Source organism: Spermophilus citellus (genome assembly GCF_964194105.1).
Source record: "Spermophilus citellus genome assembly, chromosome: 1".
In the NCBI taxonomy this organism is placed as follows: Eukaryota; Metazoa; Chordata; class Mammalia; order Rodentia; family Sciuridae; genus Spermophilus; species Spermophilus citellus.
The window spans coordinates 119462787-119485209 of NC_138182.1; the positions used below are offsets into that span (position 1 = coordinate 119462787).

The 22423-nt window shown below is 40.3% G+C and overlaps 2 protein-coding genes across 2 annotated transcripts; one reads left to right on the top strand and one right to left on the bottom strand.

Moving 5' to 3' along the window:
* Positions 1 to 4563: 4563 nt before the first annotated feature.
* LOC308649371 (olfactory receptor 2H1-like) lies at positions 4564 to 5550 on the bottom strand (the record flags this gene model as incomplete). Its single annotated transcript, XM_081294963.1, has 1 exon — positions 4564 to 5550. The coding sequence occupies exon 1, from the start codon at positions 5521 to 5523 to the stop codon at positions 4564 to 4566; it is 960 nt and encodes a 319-aa protein (XP_081151089.1). The 5' UTR covers positions 5524 to 5550.
* Positions 5551 to 18453: 12903 nt separating this feature from the next.
* Positions 18454 to 19386, top strand: LOC308649476 (olfactory receptor 14C36-like; the record flags this gene model as incomplete). The annotated part of the gene is made up of 1 exon (XM_081295015.1): positions 18454 to 19386. The coding sequence occupies one exon, from the start codon at positions 18454 to 18456 to the stop codon at positions 19384 to 19386; it is 933 nt and encodes a 310-aa protein (XP_081151141.1).
* Positions 19387 to 22423: the final 3037 nt, after the last annotated feature.

A 22423-nucleotide genomic window follows, 5' to 3' on the forward strand; every position in this document is an offset into this window, starting at 1 on the left:
CTACTGCTTTGGAGGGGATGATTTGTTCTTCTTTTTCTAGGGCTTTGAGATGTAATGTTAAGTCATTTATTTGTTGACTTTTTCTTATTTGAAGGAATAAACTCCATGCAATGAACTTTCCTTTTAGATCTGCCTTCATAGTGTCCCAGAGATTTCTATATATTGTATCAGTGCTCTCATTTACCTCTAAGAATTTTTTAATCTCCTCCTTAATATCTTTTGCAACTCATTGTTAATTCAACAGCATATTATTTAGTTTCCAAGTGATGAAATAGCTTTTATTTTATATTTTGTTATTGATTTCTAATTTTATTCTGTTATGATCTGATATAATTCAGGGCAGTATCTCTACTTTTTTGTATTTGCTAAGAGTTGCTCTGTGGCATAATATATAATCTATTTTAGAGAAGGACCTATGTGATTCTGAGAAGAAAGTGTATTTGCTCCTTGATGAATAATATACTCTATATATGTCAATTATGTCTAAGTTATTGATTATATTATTGAATTCTATAGTTTCTTTGTTCAGCTTTTGTTTGAAAGATCTATCCAGTGGTGAAAGAGATGTGTTAGAGTCTCCCAGTATTATTGTGTTGTGGTCTATTTGACTCTTGAACTTGAGAAGAGTTTGATTGATAAACACAAATGCTCCATTTTGGGGGGCATATATATTTATAATTGTTATGTCTTTTTGATGTATGTTTCCCTTAAGCAGTATGAAATGACCATCTTTATTCCTTTTGATTAACTTTGGCTTGAAGTTATTTTGTTTGAGACAAGGATGGAAATTGCTGCTTGTTTATACAGACCATGTGAATAATATATTTTATCCCAACCTTTCATTTTCAGTCTGTGGATGTATTTTCCTATGAGATGACTCTCTTGAAGGAAGCATATTATTGGGTCTTTTTTTAATCCAATCTACCAGTCTAAGACTTTTGATTGGTGAGCTTAGGCCATTAATATTCAGAGTTATTATTTAGACATGATTTGTATTTCTGATTATTCTTATTTATTTAACATGACTTGGTTTCTCCTTTGGTTGGTGTTTCCTTTAATATAGTTCTTCCCTTTGCAGATTTTTATTGTTGTTTTTTATTTCCTCCTTGTAGAATATTCTGCCAAGAATTTTCTATAGTGCAGGCTTTCTTGGTGTAAATTCTTTTAGCTTTTGTTTATCATGGAAAGTTTCTATTTTGTCATCAAATGTGAAGCTTAATTTTGCTGGCTATAAGATTCTTGATTGGCATCCATTATCTTTTAGAACTTGGTATGTGTTGTTCCAGGATCTCTGCCCACTCCAGCACTCTGTGGCCCAGCAACCCGGAAAGAGGCACCCCATGCTAGGTTTCTTTTTTACCAAAGCGAGGCTCCACAGCCCTACATCAGGGTACATTTAGGATTTAGGGTGCCATCACCATGAAACTGGGATATCACTGCTTCTATCAAGGGACAGCAATAAGGACCTGGTAAGATATCACCAAGGTCCCTGTGGTCCTGGCTGCACCAGAGTTATCTCTACTAGGGTTGGTAGCAGTTATCCTGTTGCTGAGGTGACAGGGAGTCTTGCATGGGTTTCCCTATCTCTTGTTTCTCCTTCTAACAACAAACTTCTTATGATTATCCTCTCATTAGTCATATAATCTAATACCTCCATACTCTCACATCCTACCTCATAAACATCTCAGCCAAACCCCCAGGCCCCCCTTCTACAATTAGAAACTGCAAACCATTACATAAACCTATTGACTATATGGTATAAGATAACCAAACTCATTTATGATTATAGTGACAAAAGTGTAAATGTAAAAATGGAAGCTAACTGATCTATGGCTGCAAATTGGGTACATTGAGTGCTGTAATATTGATATCCCCCTTAAAGGTGAGGTATTGGTAACCTATAGAGACATTATAAGACAATAGGGCAGAAGCTGTAATACATCAGATCTATGCTGCAAGAGAGTAAGTCACATAGACATCATGAAAACACAAGGGAGGAAAGTGCCCCAACAAACCAAGATACTACAACAATAGAATCAATAGATAGCAACATAGATGATGTATCAGAGAAGGGGTTTGGAATATACATAACTAAAATGATCTGGGAATTAAAGAACAACTTAAGTGAGCAGTTACAGGCAAAAATCGATCACTCCAACAAAGAGATAAGAGAGCAAATACATGCAACCATCAATCACACCAACAAAGAGATAAGAGAGCAAATACAGGTAGCAAGAGATTACTTCAAGAAAGAGATAGAGATTCTGAAAAACAAACAAACAAACAAAGTTTTGAAATGAAAGCAACAATAAGCCAAATAAAAAACACAATAGAGAGCATCAACAACAGACTAGATCACTTGGAAGAAAGAACCTCAGAAAATTAAAAAAAAAAAAAATACAATCTTGAAAAATTGGCCTCACAGTGAAGATGGTAAAAAAAACCATGAACAGAATACTCAAGAATTATGAGATACCATCAAAAGACCAAATTTAATATTTATTGAGATAGAGGAATGTTCAGAGATTCAAATCAAAGGAATGCACAATCTCTTCAATTAAATAACAGCAGAAAATTTCCCAAGCATAAAAATGAATTGGAAAATCAAATACAAGAGGCCAAATGTACAAAATTACAATATATCTACACCAAGAAACATTACAATGAAAATGCCCAGCCTACAGAATAAGGATAGAATTTTAAAGGCCACAAGAGAAAAAAAAATCAAATTACATATAAGGAAGACGAATTCAGATCACAGCAGATTTTTCAACCCAGATCCTCAAAGGCAGGATATCCTGGAACAACATATTATCAGTTTTTAACTTGATTTAGTTTCTCCTTTGATTGGCTTTTTCATTAATGTAGTTCTGCCCTATGCTGGTTTTCACTTTTTTTTATTTCATCCTCATGGAATATTTTGCTGAGAATGTTCTGTAGTGCAGGCTTTCTAGTTGTGTATTATTTTAACTTTTGTTTATCATGGGCAGTTTTATTTTATCTTCACATCTGAAGCTTAATTGTTTTGGATATAAGATTCTTGCTGACATCCATTTTCTTTTGGAGTTGGTATATGTTGTTCCAGGAGCTCCTAGCATTGAGGGTGTGGGTTGAGAAATCAAATGAGATCCAAAATAGTTTCCCCATAGGTAATCTCATAATTTTCTCTTGCAGCTATTAAAATTTTATCCTAATTCTCTATGTTAGGCATTTGTGCATTCATGTGGTTCTGTTGTAATTTTGTTCATTTGGGGATCCTGAAAGACTCTTGTATTTTACTTTCCATTTCATTTCTCAGTTTGAGGAAATTTTCTGTGTTATTTCACTGAAAAGATCATGCATTCCTTTGACTTGTATATCTGTGCCTTCTTCTATACTGATAAATCTTACATTTTGTTTTTTCATATTGTCCCATAATTTTTGGAATTTCGGTTTGTGGTTTCTTACCATCATCTCTTTGTGGTCAACTTTATTTTCAAGTGCCGCAGTCTGGCTGGACACAAAATAACCGAGCCGCCATGAGGCACTTGTAGGTTCAAAACAGGAACTTTTTTATTGCCCAAACGACCATGAACGCCACCCACAGGGCCCTTCCAGGAATACCACCAACCGGAAATCCCTCCTCCAGAACTTCTCCAACCAATGTGAACTCCCCAGACATCCCTGCAAGAACTCCAAAGCAGCAGGTGCCAGAGGCAAACAGCAGGGGTCTAATATACAATTGAATACACAGTTTAACATAACCATCATCATCTCAATGGCTCGCTGGCATCACCTCTCAACCACTCCCTTCTGGCAAAAATGCCATGCATCAATCCAAATCGGCTGTGGCTCTCAGCATTCAAGATTATAGAATTTCTTTTTTTTTTTTTTTGAAATTTTTAACATTTATTTTTTAGTTTTTGGCAGACACAACATCTTTGTTTGTATGTGGTGCTGAGGATCGAACCCGGGCCAGGCGAGCGCGCTACTGCTTTAGCCATGTCTTCAGCCCGAGAGATTATAGAATTTCTGTTTGATTTCATTTCATAATCTGTCTTTATTGAAGTTATATTTTACCTCCTGAAATTTGCCTCTGATTTCACTCTTTCCATCATACTTTATGTGACAGATCAGCTTAACTACACACATTCTGAACTTCTCTGATATTTCTTCCACTGTTTCATCAATGGATTCTGTTTTTCTAGCATCTTTCTTTCTCTGGGGCACTTTGTTCCCTTGTTTTTTCATGTTGTTCATGGGGCTTCTCATACTGTGGCTCTGAGGCAGCACAGTTTCTACCCTATAGACTTATATTGCCCCCTAAAGTCTTCAGTATCTCACCTTTAAGAAGGAGATCAATATTAACAGCACCCAATGCAAACAATATATAGCCTTAAACTTAATAGCTCTTACTAAACGTCCACAGTTTTGTCACAATAAACAGAAATGGTGTGATCAATTGTAGTTTAACATATAAATAGTATGTTTGCAAAAGGGTTTATACCTCTTTTGCAGAGAGATTCCGTTTAGGAGACTGTGTGCATGTCATTAATAAGCTTCCTTTTTGATTCAAATCCTCCACTATTTGCTTTTCCTTGGGCTCAACCACTTTCCCAGCTGTCTCAGACATGCATCCTGTACCTCTTGGTTCCTCAGGGTGTAGATGAGAGGGTTCAACAAGGGTGTGACCACAGTGTAGAAGAAGGTGAAAAACTTGCCATTCTTTGAAGCAAAGTTGCTCTTAGGGTCAGTGTACACCATGGCCACTGTCCCATAAAACATGAAGACCACGAGGAGGTGGGAGGAGCAGGTGGAAATGGCTTTCTTCCTTCCTTCCTCTGACTTCATGCACCTCACAGCCTGAGCTATGCAGCCATAGGAAGCCAGGATCAGCCCCACAGGGACCATGGTGAAGATGACAGCTGTGATGGTCATCTGCCACTCATTGGCAGTGGTGTCTCCACAGGCAAGGCGCATGAGGACAGGCACCTCACACAGAAAGCCATCCAGGAGGTGATGGGGACAGAAGGGCAACTGGAAGGTGGTGGAAGATTGGAACAGAGACACTATCAGACCAGACAGCCAGGCTAGGAAAACCAGCTTCCAACAGAGTGAACGGTGCATGAGGACAGTGTAGCGCAGGGGCTGGCAGACAGCAATGTAGCGGTCAAAGGCCATCTCCACCAGCAGCACGCCTTCTGTGGCTCCAACACAGAGGAACACACTCAGCTGAATGACACACCCTGTGTAGGTGATGCTCTTGTCTGTCCCCCACAGGAGGGACAACATCTGGGGCACAGAGGCTGTGGTTAAGCAGAGATCCAAGAAGGAAAGATTGCCAAGAAAGAAGTACATGGGGGTGTGGAGATGGGGGTCCATGCAGGATAGCAGGACGATGCTGGAGTTGCTGAGGATGGTCATGGTGAACAAGAGGATCACAACCCAGAAGAGCATCCTTTCCAGCTGAGGCCACTCAGAGATCCCGAGCAGGACAAAGCCGACAGGGAAGCTCTGGTTGGTCCTCCCTGTGGTTTTTGGCATCAGGGCTTGAACATAATGGTAAGCAAGATTTTGTGTATAAAATTTGGAGAAAGACTCTACTGCCATTTATTTGGAGAGGATAATTGGATGCAATGATTTTCTTATAAATGTCTGTTTAAGCCAAGGTGGTTTTGCAACACCTCTTGTAACTGTTCTGTAAAATCTGCAGCCCCTGCATTCTCAGATGAAAACCTTACATGGTCACCTTAGAATACTTACATGCTCCTTCCAGATTTTACACTTACCCATGTTTATACATGGAATTAAAAGTGGAAAAAGTTTAACTTTCATTTATCTATGTTTTCCTCCCAAAGAAGTAGATATTATTTAGCATTATTTGGTGATATTAATAGAAATGCATGGGCTATAGATTATCCCAGAACCAATAGTCCTGTGCCCCCAGTGTAATCTTCAGTACCATTCTCTGAGTGATTGAAGCAGTACCTGGGCATAGAAGAGATACCAATGTTTAAGGAGTGTAAAGTGGGTTGGGCACCACTTCCTTGGCCTTAAGTAATGTAAATTAAAGAACCAAGCATAGCAACCCCATCACTGTTCTTACCTGATGAATGGCTACAACAACCATTGCCATAGAGGATTCTGTTCCAGAAGAAAGGGGGTGACAGGGTCCTTCCAGAAACAAGAGCTGACATTCCCAGAACTGGTGAAACTGAAATCACTGTAACTGCTGCTTGATTCTACTCTATATATGTCCATCATCGTAATCCTCAAAAACCAACTAGGAATAAAGTATAAATATCAAGAAATTACCATTCCTGAAAAATAGAGATAGACCATGTGCAGGGACACATGCCTATAATCCCAGATCTCAGGTGAGTTCAAATCTAGCCTCGGCTAATTCTTGAGGGTTAAGCAACTCAGTGAGTCCCTGTCTCCAAATAAAAAATAAAAAAGGGCTAGGTATGTGGCTCAGTGGTTAAGTGCCCTTGGGTACAATCCCCAGTACCAAAACAGAGAGAGAGAGAGAGAAATATGAATGGGGAGAGAGGGATAGAAAGAAGGGGGGCACCAAGTGAGACGTTTATGAAATTGGTATTATTTAAACATTTTCTACTTGGCAAGGTGGAAAAGGTTTGGCAGAAGCACTGGTTAAATAAACTAACTGGGACACAGAACTTAGCACTAGAATACTGATTTTTTTTTTGTCTTCCCAGAAATGTAGAAATCTTCCAAAGAAATCAGGAACGTGAGAGGCAGAGACATAAAACTTGTGCTAGGTGAAAGGGAATTGGAGTTGTTCATTTGGAAATTAGCCTTTGAATGTGGCCAAATAGTGTAAAATCTTATGGAACATTCTAGAAACCTATCACTGTTCTTCAGTAATTGATTCTCATGAGCCAGGTGCTTTGCTCTGATGGGTGGACATACTGCGAACAAGAGATGAAATTCTTGCTTTGGTGCAGCTCAGAAGTCCATGGAGAAAGTAAGTACATTGATGAACAAATAAATCATAAGCATCCCATTTTTTGAAACAATGCGTTCTACAAAAGCAAACAAGGCTGGCTGTCATAACTGCAGAAGGCGGTGAAGGGGGCTAGAAGCAGAGATGGCTGCTGCCATAAGGACTGGAAGCCAAGCACTGAGCAGGGCACAGCCTGAGAGCCCAGCAGGGAGGGCAAGGGGGCAGGAGCAGAGGCCCCAGGCCCGCAGCTGAACTCGCCCCTCTCCTGGGGCGCCCACCATGTCCCAGGACTGACCTGCACTGTGTTGTGTTAGGAGTTCCCCCTCCTCCAGGTGCCCCATCCCCCGAGTCTCAAGTGACCACTTACTTATGCTGACTCTGGCACTGGACTCTGGCACTGGACTAGAGCTTGCAGGTTATGTGCTGGGATTTGACTTTTGAAACGACTCCAACAGGTTATGGTTCTTCATACAAAAGGAAAAAGTAAGTTGAGGTCAGTGATATTATGTGTTTACTTTTTAAAAAATTGTATTGAATTATATTCGTAAAAGATTATATGCTTTCTTTATAAATGAATTTTGTGAAGACTACAAATAAAGATACATTAAAAGAAGCAATAAAATCAACTGTAATCCCACTGTAACTTCAATAAAATATTTACTATAGAGGTTTGATTTCTTATTTTCATAATACATTTTATTAGATGTGATGTGTAAATACACGGCACTGTTTTTCATAAAGGATGCCAGATATGGATTAGAATCCCAAGTCCAGGAGCATTACAGTTGTGCATGCAGCCTCACGTCTTTAAACATCTTCATAAGTGTCAATCCTTGAGTGTGATTCAGAGCTTCATACTACTTGACCTTAGTGCCAGACTTTGTGTAATGATTTTAATCCTATTTTGGAAGTATTTTCTATTCATGTTTTTCTTATCTAAACACTGAGAAAAATGTCTGTGTAAATAATTCCTCCATTCTTGCCAGGAGTGCATTTTTCATGAGAGCAACCCATCTCTTTCCAAACTCTATAATGACAGAGGGATGGGGGATGCCCTCCCCCTGCCCCACATGCAGGGCTGATTTTTACCTAACTCATCACACCACCAATAAATAACCTCTGTATCTCTTCTCTGTAATTCAGAACTAAGATGGTAAGGCCCTAGTGGGCATGTGATTTACATTTTCATTACAAATCTGGGAATTTAGTGGGAATTCTTCCTCACTAAAAGAAAATATTTATGATTCTATTTAAGTTTATGTAGTTTATTTTTCTAAAGAGTACATAAGTTAATAGTACTCATTCCCTGATAATAGGAATTAACCTTTGAGCTTATACATATATTTAAATATGCTTTAGCTTATTTGATATTTTAGCCTTCATGCTTAGCCTTGGGTTATTATATGAACAACACAAATGCCCAATTAAAAGCATTTAATATTGTTTACCATCCTTTCTTCTTCTATGTGATTTTTTTCTTTCTTCATTTTTATTGCTATTTCATTCATTGCCTTTTTTTATACTTTAGGTAAATTTTTACCAAGATATTTGTGTCCTTGTTTACTAATATCATTTTTTGCACCTAAAGTTTACATCAATTGGATTTTGAAATGTTGAAAATGAAATGTAAATGCAATTCCTAACTTATTAAGTGTTCAGAGTACTTCACTGAGACCCCTCTTTCTTCTCACTGAAACAATGGCCATTTTGCACTGGTATTTTCCAAAAGCCTCCATTGTCCAGGTTGAGGCCCCAAACTACCTCATCTGCTGAGGGAGAATCTGCCCTGCTCCTGCCTCCCTCTGGAATTGTCAGATTTGGGCTCAAAAACACCTCAGCTGTTACATCAAGTTATCTTACATAAAGAAACGTGTGCATTTCAATTCTAACTAGCTATAGTTTTACTACGACTGACTGTGATTCTTACAAGCACATGTAAAGTGAAGAAATGTGTGATGGTTAATCACTAGGCTTGCTTGACAGTGATGCTTCACTAAATAATCCTCCACCTCACTTCACACCTCTCAATATGAGGTGTTTTAAGTTCACTTAAGTGGTGTGGGAAATAAAAATATGGTAAGAGATTTCTGCAACAGTAGTGAAAACAGGTGTGTGTGAGTGTGTGTGTGTGTGTGTGTGTGTGTGCTGTAGCATGAAAAGTCTACAACACAAACATGATATTCTTGAGGTTGATAATTTGTGTGTTTTTAATATATTCTGCTCCACAGTTGCACATAGCTTCAATCCCCTTGAAGTCTGAGACCTGTTATGCCTTCTGAGCCTTTTCTAGTTTTATTTATTCTATTTTCATATCTACTTTCTATCTCACAAAATCAGCAGCTTACCAGTGAGGAAGCAGGTCAGCAACAGAGCTGGGCAAAGCAGGGTCCAGGCCCGGCATCACCTGCAGACCTACCTGTCTTGGGACTTGTCTCAGCCCTGAGTATCTCTGTATTTAAATACAAGGAGGGCACAGACAATAGCATCTGGGAGGAAAAAGGGCAACAACTTTTTTTTTCCATAAAGAAAGAAAGTGATTACAAGAAACTGTCTCTAGGGCATTGTTCCTCACAGTAATTAGTGGCCAGTCCCAACATGTGGCAAAGTTGAAAGAACAAAAACAAAATAAAATGAATTAAATGTTTCCCTTGTCTTCAGTGAATAAATTCCCTACTTCTTTAACTGTTATCATTTGACTGCTTAAATCCATTGCCATGAACACTGATCAATTGGTTTAGTGATTATATCTTCTAAAGGTTGCAAGAGGGCATGCTTTATTACTCATGACATCAGGTTCACTGAGTGCCTGCTGCAACCCACCCTGCAATAGCTGTGAAGACAGAACAGAGACAGGAGAAAGCCAAAAAAGGCCAGACAGCTCTGTTGCCTGTCTGACCTCAATTTCAAGTATTATTCCAAAACTAAAAACAGAGATATTGGACAATTCAAAGAAAAGTTACATCAGACAGAAACACATTTTAATATGAGGGTTGGGATGCTTAATGACAAAGTAGAAGATGAAGACAAAGAGGTTCATCCCAGACAACATAAGCAGACAGTTAAATTTATTTTTAGATATCTTTTGAAGCCATTAAAATATATTGACTTCTTGATTTGTTTTGTAGCAATTTTGCTATTACTCTGTAGAGATGATACTTGTTTTGTGTATTTATTTTGTATCCTATTACTTCTTGAATTTGTTTATTATTTCTAACAGTTTTTGGTGGAGTCTATCAATTATCCTGGGAATCATCCATCACATAGCAGGTGTGGGAGGCACAAACTCATCTCAAAAAATATTCTGAACATAGACCTTGATGGCTCAGAATAAAAACATTCTTCTTTTAAGTGTAAGATACTTCAGTGTAGGAAACATCATAATCAAATGTAAAAAAGTTGAAGGAAATGTGAGAAGAAAGTCAACAACAGCATGATTGTGGGAGACCAACCTTGCATGTGACTGAGTCACTTTTTGGCTGAGTGATTGAGGCTTTTGACAGCAACCATACCAGACAGCCCCTCCCTTCTTGGGTTCCAGGGACATTGTCTTGCTACAGCCCCATTGGGTGGAGCTATGCTAACCTGTTCCTTTGTAATATAACCCCTTGCCCTGTTTAGGATAGAGTGTTCCATGGAAATGCCTTTGTGTGTCCCCTTATCTTACTGTGCCCTTGGGTGTGGCCTACCAGGTGTCAGTCAACCTGCTGACAGTGGACATCATGAAGCTCTAGACTCAGCCCTCTGAAACCTGACCCCTTGCCTCATTTGAATAGTTTCTTCTCAATAAAAGTGGTCAGAGCATTCTCTCTCTCTCTCTCTCTCTCTCTCTCTCTCTCTCTCTCTCTCTCTCTCTCTCTCCTTCTGAGGACCCTTAAAGTCAGAGGAGCTGTCACACAACCCCAATGAAAAAGGTATCTGTGTCTCTTGTGTGGTTATTTTGAACAGTCCAGTTAGCCCAGTTCCCCTGGAGTGACCCATGAGTGTTTTAGTCATGAACAAAACCCAGCAATTGGCATCCCTGGGTGGACAAAAAGATCTAAGTTCTTAAGCCCCCAGGGAAAAAGCCTCACATTATAGAAAATTATAATCAGAATTGATGATAAAAATAATTTTCTTTAAAGAAAAATGTAATATTAGGTGATGCTATTGTGAAATAGAACTCAAATATTATGTATGAGGTATCTAAGGAGAAATATGAAACAAAAATTGAAGCTAACATTGTAAGTCAGCAAACTTGGGGTTTCAAATAAAACAGAAAAAATAAAATTATGTCAAGAATAACTTAAATGTAGAAACTGCTGCAGATGTTTAATAATTTGAAAAAGACTACTTAAAATCTTGAGTAAAATAAGACAAAATTCAAAATATTAAAAGAGAAATAATTAATTTGGAAGTCCAAATATAAGATGAAATATAATTAATAAATTTGAAAATATAAATGAATAGAAAGAGAAATTCAAACAAAAGTATTATTCAAAATTCTAAACCACATTGCTTGCCACAGGATACACCGACAGGCCACAGTTTGTGAGCTCACATTAGAGTTCTTTGTAGTAAACCATGCCAAACTGAATGAAATTCTTACTGAATCTTGGTTTAGATTTCATTGAGATTTGGCACATTTAGAAGATGTCTATCACTCTTTGGCTTTGGATCCTGCCAGAGGTCCTGGGGCACAAGAACAGCTCCCCTAGGTGCTATGGACATACTGCCACTGGTATTCTTGAGACAGGGTCTTGCTAAGTTGCTCAGGTCCATGCTGGGTTCCACAGATTTGCCATGAAATTGTGATCCTCCTGCGTCAGCCTCACACTGAAATTACAGGCATGTGCCAACCTTGCCAGCCTTTCCCCCATTTTCAAGTGGAACAGTCTCAGGAACAAGCAGATAAAGGATGCTGTGGGGACAGTAATGCAATGAGAGTAGTTCTCAGGGAAATTATAAAGCTGCCTGTCAGAATTTGCCTAACTTTACTGTTAAGATTTATGATTAGATGAAGGTCTTCAAATCTGGACTTTACAAGTTACACTCCCTACCCTGGTATCACTTAATTAAGACCCATGAAAGTTTTAATATAATAATTTTGTGATTTACACTATTATTTCTATTCATCCTTCACAAAATGACATTAGGTTGAACTGTAGAAAAAGAGAAAGCAGTAACATATTTAAGACTTACTCCATATATGAGACTACCTGCTGAGCTATGAAACAACGTCCACATTTTGGCAGTAATACATTTTATCCCAGGCACAAATATAAATAATAAAGACCATTCTGAGTAAAAGGTGTTTTTTTTTTTTCTGTGTCCCTCTGCATGTGAGAGTGTACAAATGTATAAATTCAAATAGAGACTCTTGGGAGAGCAGCCAGGAGGTCTCTCAAGGACTCAGAAACTTGACACACAAACCACTGACCATGCCTGCGGTGCATGGTGGACATGACTCTGAGCATGCTCAGGGAGATGCATGGAGCAATGGGCTGCTGTTGGCTGCCAGGATCAGTATGGCTCCAGCCTCTGCTGAGAAAACCCTGTTTTCACACTGTGCTTGCTGTATATTAGAGACTTAATGCATCCCTCTAAGGAAACAGCCCACAGGACAACTGGATTTGCTTCAGCCCTAAGCACAGGCCTCCCACCTCCACAGAGGCCATTGTGCCTAGGAGGGGCAGGCCCCCACCTCACTTGCCCCACCCTGGAGAGTGCTTGATGAATGTTGTGTTCAGGAGGAGTCTGCATCTGCCTCTGCCCTGAACAATGCTGCTGGCCTCTCTGAGGTCCTGAGGGACGGGAGGAAAGACAATTCCAATAGTCCAGGGACAGTCCAAGGCCAAGATGGACAGGATTCCATGGCAGGTGATAGTGCTCCTCTCCCTCCATGGCCTGCAGGGAAGTCAGCACTGTGACCCCTGGACCCCTCTGGGGCTCCAAGAAGCAGATTCCTCTTCTTCATTATTCTTAACTTTCTTTCCTGATTTCTTGATCATTCCTTCTCATAAATATAAAAACAGAGGAGTCCTTTTTATCTTGGATCCCTCACCTGTGGAACACTGCTGTCGGATTGAAGAGAAGGTGTCCATCCACATCATTCTTTCTCCATTAAACTTCTTTCTAGGCATCTGACTTGGTATTCTTTAATAGTGATTTTTATATTCTGTACTTTCTTCCTAGACATAGGGAAGGTTATACTAGAAATGATAGTTAACCTGTGAAAGCTAGACCGATCACCAGTACACCTGAGATTTGTCTTAGTTTAGAAGCTACATTGTTCTGATGACCAACACCAGGTCCTGCTCACCACGTCTCAGGTAAAATGTCCGTAAAGGAGTGGAGGCTGTGGCCTTGGCCCAGGGTCTGCTGAAGATCATGAGTGAGACAAGGGGACGATGCTCACGGGTCACTCTGTGACCCTCCTTCATTAGGCTTCCCTCTGTGGCTCATCATAATAGTGTTCCTTCCCTGTGCTGGGCTCTGGGCCTCAGTTTGGTCTGTACCAATACGAGTACAGAAGGTTAAAGATTCCTTTGTAACTTTTGAATTTTCAGGAATGTAGGATCACCCTCGAGCTGTACAATGGTGACCAAGTCAATTACTGAATCCTGTTCCTGGACATTTTCCTTCCTTTCATTGTCCATGGGACTCTAAGTCAAATAAGGTGTATAGACATAATGAGTAATGTTGTCTCTACTGCAGATGAAGCCACTTACATTGTACTCTTTTCCTAGCCTGTGAGCCCCCTGGGACTGTGCAGTAACATGCCTGCTTATTGGGTCTTTCAATCTCACAGACCTAGTGGCTTAAACACCAAGGTGGCCATCATTCCTATGGCTATAGATACAAGGTATTTGTTCTCTCTTTTTCTGGATCAACACAGATTTATTTTCTTCCTTATTTTTCCTTTAGGACAGGTACAAGGTGGGGGATGAGTAGTTAAAGACAATATGGAAAATGGCAGCACAATGTGGGGTCAAATGCATGGAGTTCTGCATACATGGTATACGTTAAGGGCATCTGTGTGGCAAACCATCCCCCATGCTAGGCGTGTGAGCAGCAAACCTCTTAACCCATAGGCACAGACCTGGCCATGAGGCCCTGTGTTGCAGTCCCTATTCTTACTCCAAGGCCTGTTCCTCGATTGGTCACTGCAAGGACAGTTGGCCAAAAATTGTATTGGTGGTGGCATGTAATCTGCTTGGCTACTGCCTGAGTATATATACATGGTAACTGCAAATAAAATCAGACCTGCTTCCTGCTTGGTCTCTGGAGGTCTTCAATAGTCACTCCACAGCCACATTCTCCTCTACCCTGTTCTGTGGACCTCCTCACTGGAGAAGAGAGTGACCACAAAGTACAAGAAAAGAAGATTACAGAATAATTGCTTTGATCAGAATATAGACTAACATTCTCAATAAAACCTAGCAAAAAAGTCCAGCAACACATCAGATGGATTATAGACCACATTTATGTGTACTTTCTCCCAGGATGCAAAGAAGCCCCTATAGAAGATCACCATCAAATCCCACATTGTGTTAAAATAGCGAAGGGAAAAACATCTATCAGTGGACATAGATTTTTTTAAATGCTGGTGTATATATATAATGGACTCTTATCCATTGACTTAAAGAAATGAAATAGTGGTAAACGCTACAATGTGGAATAATTTTGAAAACACCAAGCAGAGTTAAGACATAAAAGCAACATGTATTGAATTATTCTAGTCAAACAAAAAGTCTGGGACATATAAATTAAAAACTGGAGATTATACACAGTGGTTTCCAGTGACTGTAATTAATGATAAGCAGATATAGCGTATGTAATATATTAGATGGTTCATTTGAAGAACTACAAATATTTTGTAACAAGATGTAGTTGGATGTTGTGCAATTTTGAAATATAGTATATAACACTGAATTGATAACCATGGACTGTTACCAATGTTAACTTTATATCATGTGGATTTCATCTCAAGGATAAGAAATGATGCTGCTGACCTGTAGATACTGTTAGAGGTTTCCCACTTACAGGTGGGTGAGTGAGTGAGAGTTGCCCACCACTCTTAATGTTAACTGATCCCTGTAAACACCCCTCACTCACACTGAGGTGAAGGAGGGCAGAGACTAAAACGCAAAGTGAGCACCATCAGTCTCTCCTCAGTGTTACTTGATTTTCAGTAATGACTTAGGGCTATGCCCAGCAGAGGAGTTCCACTGTGATATCCACTGCCCACCCTGGCACATGGCCAGGTCCTCTCTCTTGGGTTCTGGAGGTGCTGCTGCCTGTTAATGTGCTCAGGCCTCCTGCTGTCTCTGCAGGCTGAGCTCTGAGCTCCCAGGGGCCCTGCTCCCACTGGCCAGGCACCAGGTTCACATAAAGCAGAGATGACTGAGCTCCCCAAATCACACATGGTACAGACCTAGCTGGACTGACCCATCTGGCTGCAGACACAGTGGATGGGAGATGCCAAGGAGAGACAGAGTTCTGCTCCCAGTTCGAAAACGGGCGACACTCAGGAGTGAGTACTTGGCAATTAGAGTTCAAACTCATCTGAGCCTCATTTTGATGCTGCTCAGCAAATTTCCATCTCATTCATATTTCTCCCAGGAAATGCTTGGTCAATTTTGCAAGAATAACAGGCAAGAGAAGTCTCATAAACAGTGTAGTATTTGCTGTATTTTCTACTGCTATATCTATAGAATATAGAATATAAACCGTCCCCACTTACAGAGGGAAGCACTTGGAGCAGTCTCTCTACATACTTCTGGCATTAAACATTTGCTAACATTTCCTTGTACTTATTTTTCGAACCCTCAAAATATCTGATCCTGTTTTTTTTTTTCTTTTTTTTTATTTCCCCAACTTTTGTGTTTTCCAAGGGAATTTCAATAAAAATTTTTCACCCATTAAAAGAGAATGTAGTTCTGAACACTCTAAAAATATGGAGGTCAAACTACAAAAATTAAAGCCTATTTCTTATTTCTCAAAATCTAGGTTCATAAAGTAATAATATTTTCGAGATCTTCAGAATACTCTGAGTACCTATGAAAGTTAGGTGGTGATTCATATATTTACTATATCACATCCATAGTCCAAAGTTTTCTAGGAGACTCACCCATGAGAAAATTAAGTTAAATTTAGAGAAGTTTTCAAGTTGTAGTTAAACCACATAAGCAAAGAAGGACATCAAATAAGTTGATATAATGCAAAATACTTACTAGAGAAATTACTAAATTCTGTTGCAAAAACAAAAACAGTAAATGGTTTAGTATAAAAAAATGAAACAAAGAAAATGTCTCAAGTGGATCTTCTCCACCTTCCAAATACTAACAGATAGTTGATTTTCCAACTAATATTTGTCACAAATGCCTGGGATTGGTCAACAATCACCCATGAAGTGCCCAGAAGTCAGTATAGAAGTGGGAGAAGCTGCTAGGTTTTTAACATGGAATTATCACATCACCCATCACATTCTCAATTTGTCATATATATTTACACCTTAGATATTGTGTTATTATATTTGTCCTCTAATGGTAATCAATTTATTTTAAAAATACCAATATTTTTTTCTTTTCAAATCCTCAAGGTCTGAAATAACTGTCACCATATTTTTTTTCCTTAGTAATATTTGTTGGGCGAGTACTGCTTTAAAGACATCTCAATTTGCAAGTGCGCTTGACCTCACACCACCCTGCACTGTGTGTTCAACAGCAGTGCAGAAGGGGCACAGCCTGCTTGGGAGCTCTTCATCTGTAAATCAGGGGCATAAAGAAAGCCAGTCTAAGTGAGTGGTCTGAACAATGCCACTAGGTGCTAGGTTATTAACCATTGCACAGGAAGTCCTGCACTGCTACTGAAAGGTAAAATGATGGATAATACAAGATCCCAAATCAAGGAATTTGTACCAGTGACTTGGGGTGATGAATATATATATTGATTGGCTGAAAAGTGGTGTACCACGTTGATTATTAACAATCAACAAAATTGGAAGAAAAATTAGAGATTATGAAGCTTTCAGAGGAAAGATTCCAGTGGAGTCTCCTTTAAAGCCCAGTACCTACTAAAGGGAAAAGGAAATTCATACATCACAGTAAAAAGTCAGCAGTGAACAAGAGGGTCCCTCAGGCTGAATGTCAGGTGTGTGTCAGGAGGAACAGATTGCAGGTAGACTGACCCCTTGAACTTCACACTCACCACCAAATTAACAGCAACCTACCTGAGTCTGGCCACCCACCTATTGCCCTGGAAGACACACAGACTTCCAGAGGAGCCCAGGCAGGATGAGAAGGAAGGACTTTTTTCTAAGAGTGTGTGTGGTTAACCTGACAACGTGCTGAGGAGGACCCCGGTTTGCAGAGGGCTGAGGAGATGAAGATGCAGGTGACTCAGGAGTGAACTGGTGTGAACTGCTGCAAAAGTGTTCAAACTATGAGCCAAACCTTCCTTTTAGGGTTTATAGCCAGTTTCAGTTTGTGGGATTGTGACATGGATAAGAAAACAATAGAATAGAAGGTGTCACCAAGACTAAGGCAAATTATGTGTTGGACAAAAGAAGCTTCAACTTCATGGTACTGAACATGAAATAAGAATAGAATAAGGTAAAAGTAGAAGTTTAAATCAATGCCAGCTGGGCTGGAGCCTAGAAGTTGAAAAGTCCTCATGCTGCTCAGTTGGAGAGGAAAGAGCCTCAGTGGGGGCTGGGACTGGTCTGGCTGAGGTCCTGTGGCCATAAGACAGCATCATGCTTGTCCTTGGGAGCATCAGTGAGAGTGGGGGACTGCAGGCAAGTCCAAGTGCAGTCAGGTCACCTCAGTTTTCACAACACTGGACCTGTGAGCCTGGGTGGGAAAGTGAATTCTTGAGACACTTTCCAAATGAGCCCAGTTTTTTCGTGTTCATGGAGATATATTCTCCACCATTATAAATAGTTTCCTATATATTAAAAAAAGTAGAAAGTAATTATTATTTGCATTATTAAGTTTGAATACAATGGCACAATAATGTGGAAATTATATTCATGGAATAAATTAAAGGTAAATAAATTTGAGAATATTAAAGAATGCACTGTCAGACAGGTGGTCATGCAGGAGAAAAGGGGAAAACCCCTGGAAATGCTCCACATGGGTGTCTCATTAGGTCAGGAAGGTCTGATGGGGAGCTGAGGACAATCCCTGCAGGTCACACCCAGACCCTGGGCTTCAGACCTCCACACCTGCCCTAGGAGGGGTACTCTGCTCAAAAATGAGTAAACATATCAGAAAACCAACAGTGACCTTCCTCTCCAGGGAAAGCAACTGCCAAAAGCAAAAAAAAATTACTTTGAACAAGAATATGTAATTTCATTTTTTTCAAATAATTGTTATTGTCAATGGATGTTTTTTAACACATGCTTGACAAGTGCTCTATGACTGAGCAACAACCCCAGCCCCCAGCAATTGTATTCAACATGTTCTTTTTTTTTCCTTCCTCTCTCTTCTCTCTTTATCTTCCCAGACAACCAGAATTTCCAGCAAATGGCCAATGCCACCATGGTAACTGAGTTTCTCCTCCTGAGCTCTCCTGATGGCTGGGATCTGAGTTTTCTCTATTTCACAGTATTCCCAATGACCTACCTGGGCACCTTGTTAGGAAACCTTCTCATTGTCACTGTCACCACTGCTGACAAGCACCTGCACACACCCATGTACTTCTTCCTCAGGAACCTGTCCATCTTGGACATGTGCTTCATTTCTGTCACTGTCCCCAATGCCTGTGTCAACTCTCTCACTGGCAATAGGGCCATTTCAGTGGCTGGCTGTGCAACACAGATCTTCTTGGTCATTTTCTGTGCATGTGTTGAATATCTGTTTCTCACCATCATGGCCTGGGACCGCTATGTGGCCATTTGCCAGCCCCTCCAGTACCCCCTCATCATGAACCCTCAGATTTGTGTCCGCATGACCCTGGCTTCCCTGCTCAGTGGTCTGATGTATGCAGGTGTGCACACTGGGAACACATTCCGTCTGTCCTTCTGCCAGTCAAACGTGGTCCACCAGTTCTTCTGTGATGTCCCCTCTCTGTTGAGACTCTCCTGCTCTGACACCACCAGTAACCAGGTCCTCCTTCTTGTCTCTGCTGTGGCAGTTGGTGGGGGATCCTTTGGTATAATAATCATGTCATATTTTCGCATATTTTCTACTGTGCTGAAATTTCCCACCAGAGCCCCAGGGAAGGCCTTCTCCACCTGCACCCCTCACATCCTCGTGTTTTCCCTATTCCTCAGTTCTGGCACAGCTGTGTACCTGAGGTCCTCAGCAACCTCTGACACACTCCAGGACATGGTTCTCTCTGCCTTCTATACAATGGTTCCTCCCTTCCTGAATCCTCTCATGTACAGTCTCAGGAACAAACAGGTAAAGGACGCTGTGGGGAGAGTAATGGGAACACAGTTGTTCTCAGGGAAATGATAAAGATGTGTTATCATAATATCACTGAGTGGAGTTCAATGAGATTAAGGGATCTTCCTAGGTGGGCTTTATAGGTTACACTGCCTACCCTAAAGCCACCTTATTATAAGCTAGGTTATTTCATAAATTCATTTTTTTTTGTGATTTAACATATCATTTCCATGGATTCTTCATGAAATGTGTAATTTTATTAATGCATTTAAAATATAAATATAATTCACTGTGTTTTTCTGAAATCATTTTTAAATATATACATTAAAGTTTCATTATATATAAACAGTACCTGTTTCAGTTGCTGTCACAGAGGAAAGCTTTACAAATAAAACATGGAGGTAACACATAGTCAAATAGTCTGCTCTTGCAGAGAGAAATGGAAAGCATATTTTAAGCACTGTGATACATAATTGTGTCAGTTTAATATGAAAATATACGAAATCCTAAAGAACATTTTACCAAATACTTAGAGATAATCACAATAATATTTCTATCCATCTGGTATATGAAAGAGGAAGACACTCTTTGTCCGTGACGTAAACAGAGAGTGCTGGTTACCACCCCCTTTGCCCCACAGTCAAATATGTCCTCTGGGGAAGAGCACCTGCCTTCCTCAGGCATGTCAGCTGCCAGGATTTTAGTATGTCCACGAGTGACCCAGTGTCAGGGAGCTAATTTGGGGGTTGAGTTGAGGTCAGCCTTCTGATTGTTCCTCCCCCAGGGTTTACTCTGTAATGTCTATGGTGATATGTCATGCCTGATAATGACCAAAGACAGAATGTTTAAGTGTTTGACCTAGAGTGTGTCTTCTGTGGACTCCAAAATTCCCCCCATTTTCCTGAAATTTGGAAAGACAAGTTGCTATTGTCTTGTGGCCATCTTTAAGTTGTTGTTGCTATTGTTTTCAGCAGGGTTGAACCCAAGGGCCCAGCCCCAGCCCTTTTTCTGTTTAGTCACAGAAAACAGGGTCTGGCTAAGTTGTTCAGGTACATTCTAAGTTGCTGAGGCTGGTTTAGAACCTGAGATTCTCATTCCTCAGAGTCCTGAGCCACTGGGATTGCAGGTGTACACCCCTGAGCCCACTTGTGGCAACACATCCTCTCACACAGATATTCCTCTCCAAACATTTTAGTGTCCTCCCTGGCATATGTTTTACTAACTATTAATTATAACTGACATAGGCTCAAAGTCAAGTTACCTAGGAATGCTTATATAACAAAATGATAAAAATCATTTATGCAATGTCACAATCAATATACTAAATTCCAAATTTTAAAAAACAATCTTGTTCACCAGTACACTAATAGGATAAAAGTGGAGAAAAGCCTAAGTGTATTTATTACCAAGGAAAATAAAAAATCTTCAATATGTGTGATTAATTATCTAAGGCATTAAAGTCTGCCAACAAGGGAATACTTGTAATAGGGACCAGTGAAATGCCCAGCTCTGGCTGATGCAGGTAATCTTGATCTGCTGTAACATATCCAACCAGAACACAAGCTCCACCCACACACTGTGTCCCAGAGCTTCTGGTTCTCACTACTCCAATGTTCTCTTCTAGAACAGAAGGACCTTCAGGGAACCCAAGATGAATTCTGCCAACTCCATCTTTACATGCATTTTCTCTGCCACAAAACTAACTGAATCTTAATTCATGAGTTTTTCATGAGCTGAGGTGGCCATGAAAATGAAGTTTAAATTTAATGGATAAAGTTGGAAAGACATTGAATTGCAACCACCAGTCCTATTGAGAGGTGTCCATTTGATACACACCTTTGGGCATTTAATTATGTTTCATATCGAAAGGCTGATGGTAAAGGAGATGAAAAAAGGAAATACTGATATAAGGATTCTGTTATGCTCGAATTCTGGACCCCCAAAAGACCACCAGAGACCAAGATCGATGTAAACAGCAAAGAGGTGTTTATTGCGAGCTAGCTCGGTCCTCCGCATGCACACACAGCAACTGGTGATGCTGAGAGTCCCTGAGCCCAGGGTTTGCAGCAGTTTTATACATTCTTTGGAGAAGGCAGGGACTTCACATACATCATAGCAAATCATCACACACTGCAGGAAAATCAAATAAGAACTCTAAAACATGATTAGCACATTCACTGGTGGGAACAAGTTGGGTAGGGGTGATTGGTCAGTACAAAAGGGTTAGTACAAGGGTCAGTACAAGGGTCAGTTATTCATTTGAACTGATTGGTTTAAGCCAAGAGGGGTGTATGGGCTGAACTACATGATTTCCCAACATGTTATCAACCACCATAAACTACTGGGAGGGTCATCTGGCATCCCAGGTATTTCCCTGTCTCATGCTGATTGGTGGCTGCTAGGGGGTTGCTATGGATCCCCACCTAGCCTGACTGGCACAGCAGATCTCTCCTGTTATTTGTAGATAAACAACTCAGCAGGGTGGGAATGTGCCTAGGAGTGCTCTGTGGGTTTTTCCAAGGACAAACGTGATGTCCCTTCCTTGGACAGGCTTTACTCTGAGGTAGATGCTGGTTTTCCAATTCCATGATATTGTAAGGGTCCGGCAAAGCGTTGGAGAAAGAGACCACACGAGACTAGCTCCATGCAATGGCAAGGGGGATTTATTGGGGATCCGTTCCAGCGCGCTGGGGCTCCATGCTCACTCAAGAAGGGAGAGCAGCCCAGAGCCCAGAGCAGAGGTCAAGCAGAGCTTAAGAACACTTTTTGGAGAGGGTGGGGGGCTTTGCATACATCAGAACAAATCATCATGAGGCACGGGAAAATTGAACAACAACTCTGATACATGATTAGTCCATTCATTGGAGGGAACAGGCTGGGCAGGGGTGATTGGTCACTTCTAAACTGGGTACACATTCAAACTGATTGGTTCGGGCTCCGTGACAAACTGCACAGGGCCCTAGGCTGAATGGCCAGTAGGGCGTTGTCTTAACTATCTCAGGAATCTGGGTGTAACAGAGGAACTTAATAATACCTAATCTTTTACATTTTAATTCAAGCTTTCCAGCTTAGAAACTTTACCCTTTCAATATCTCACATCTTATAT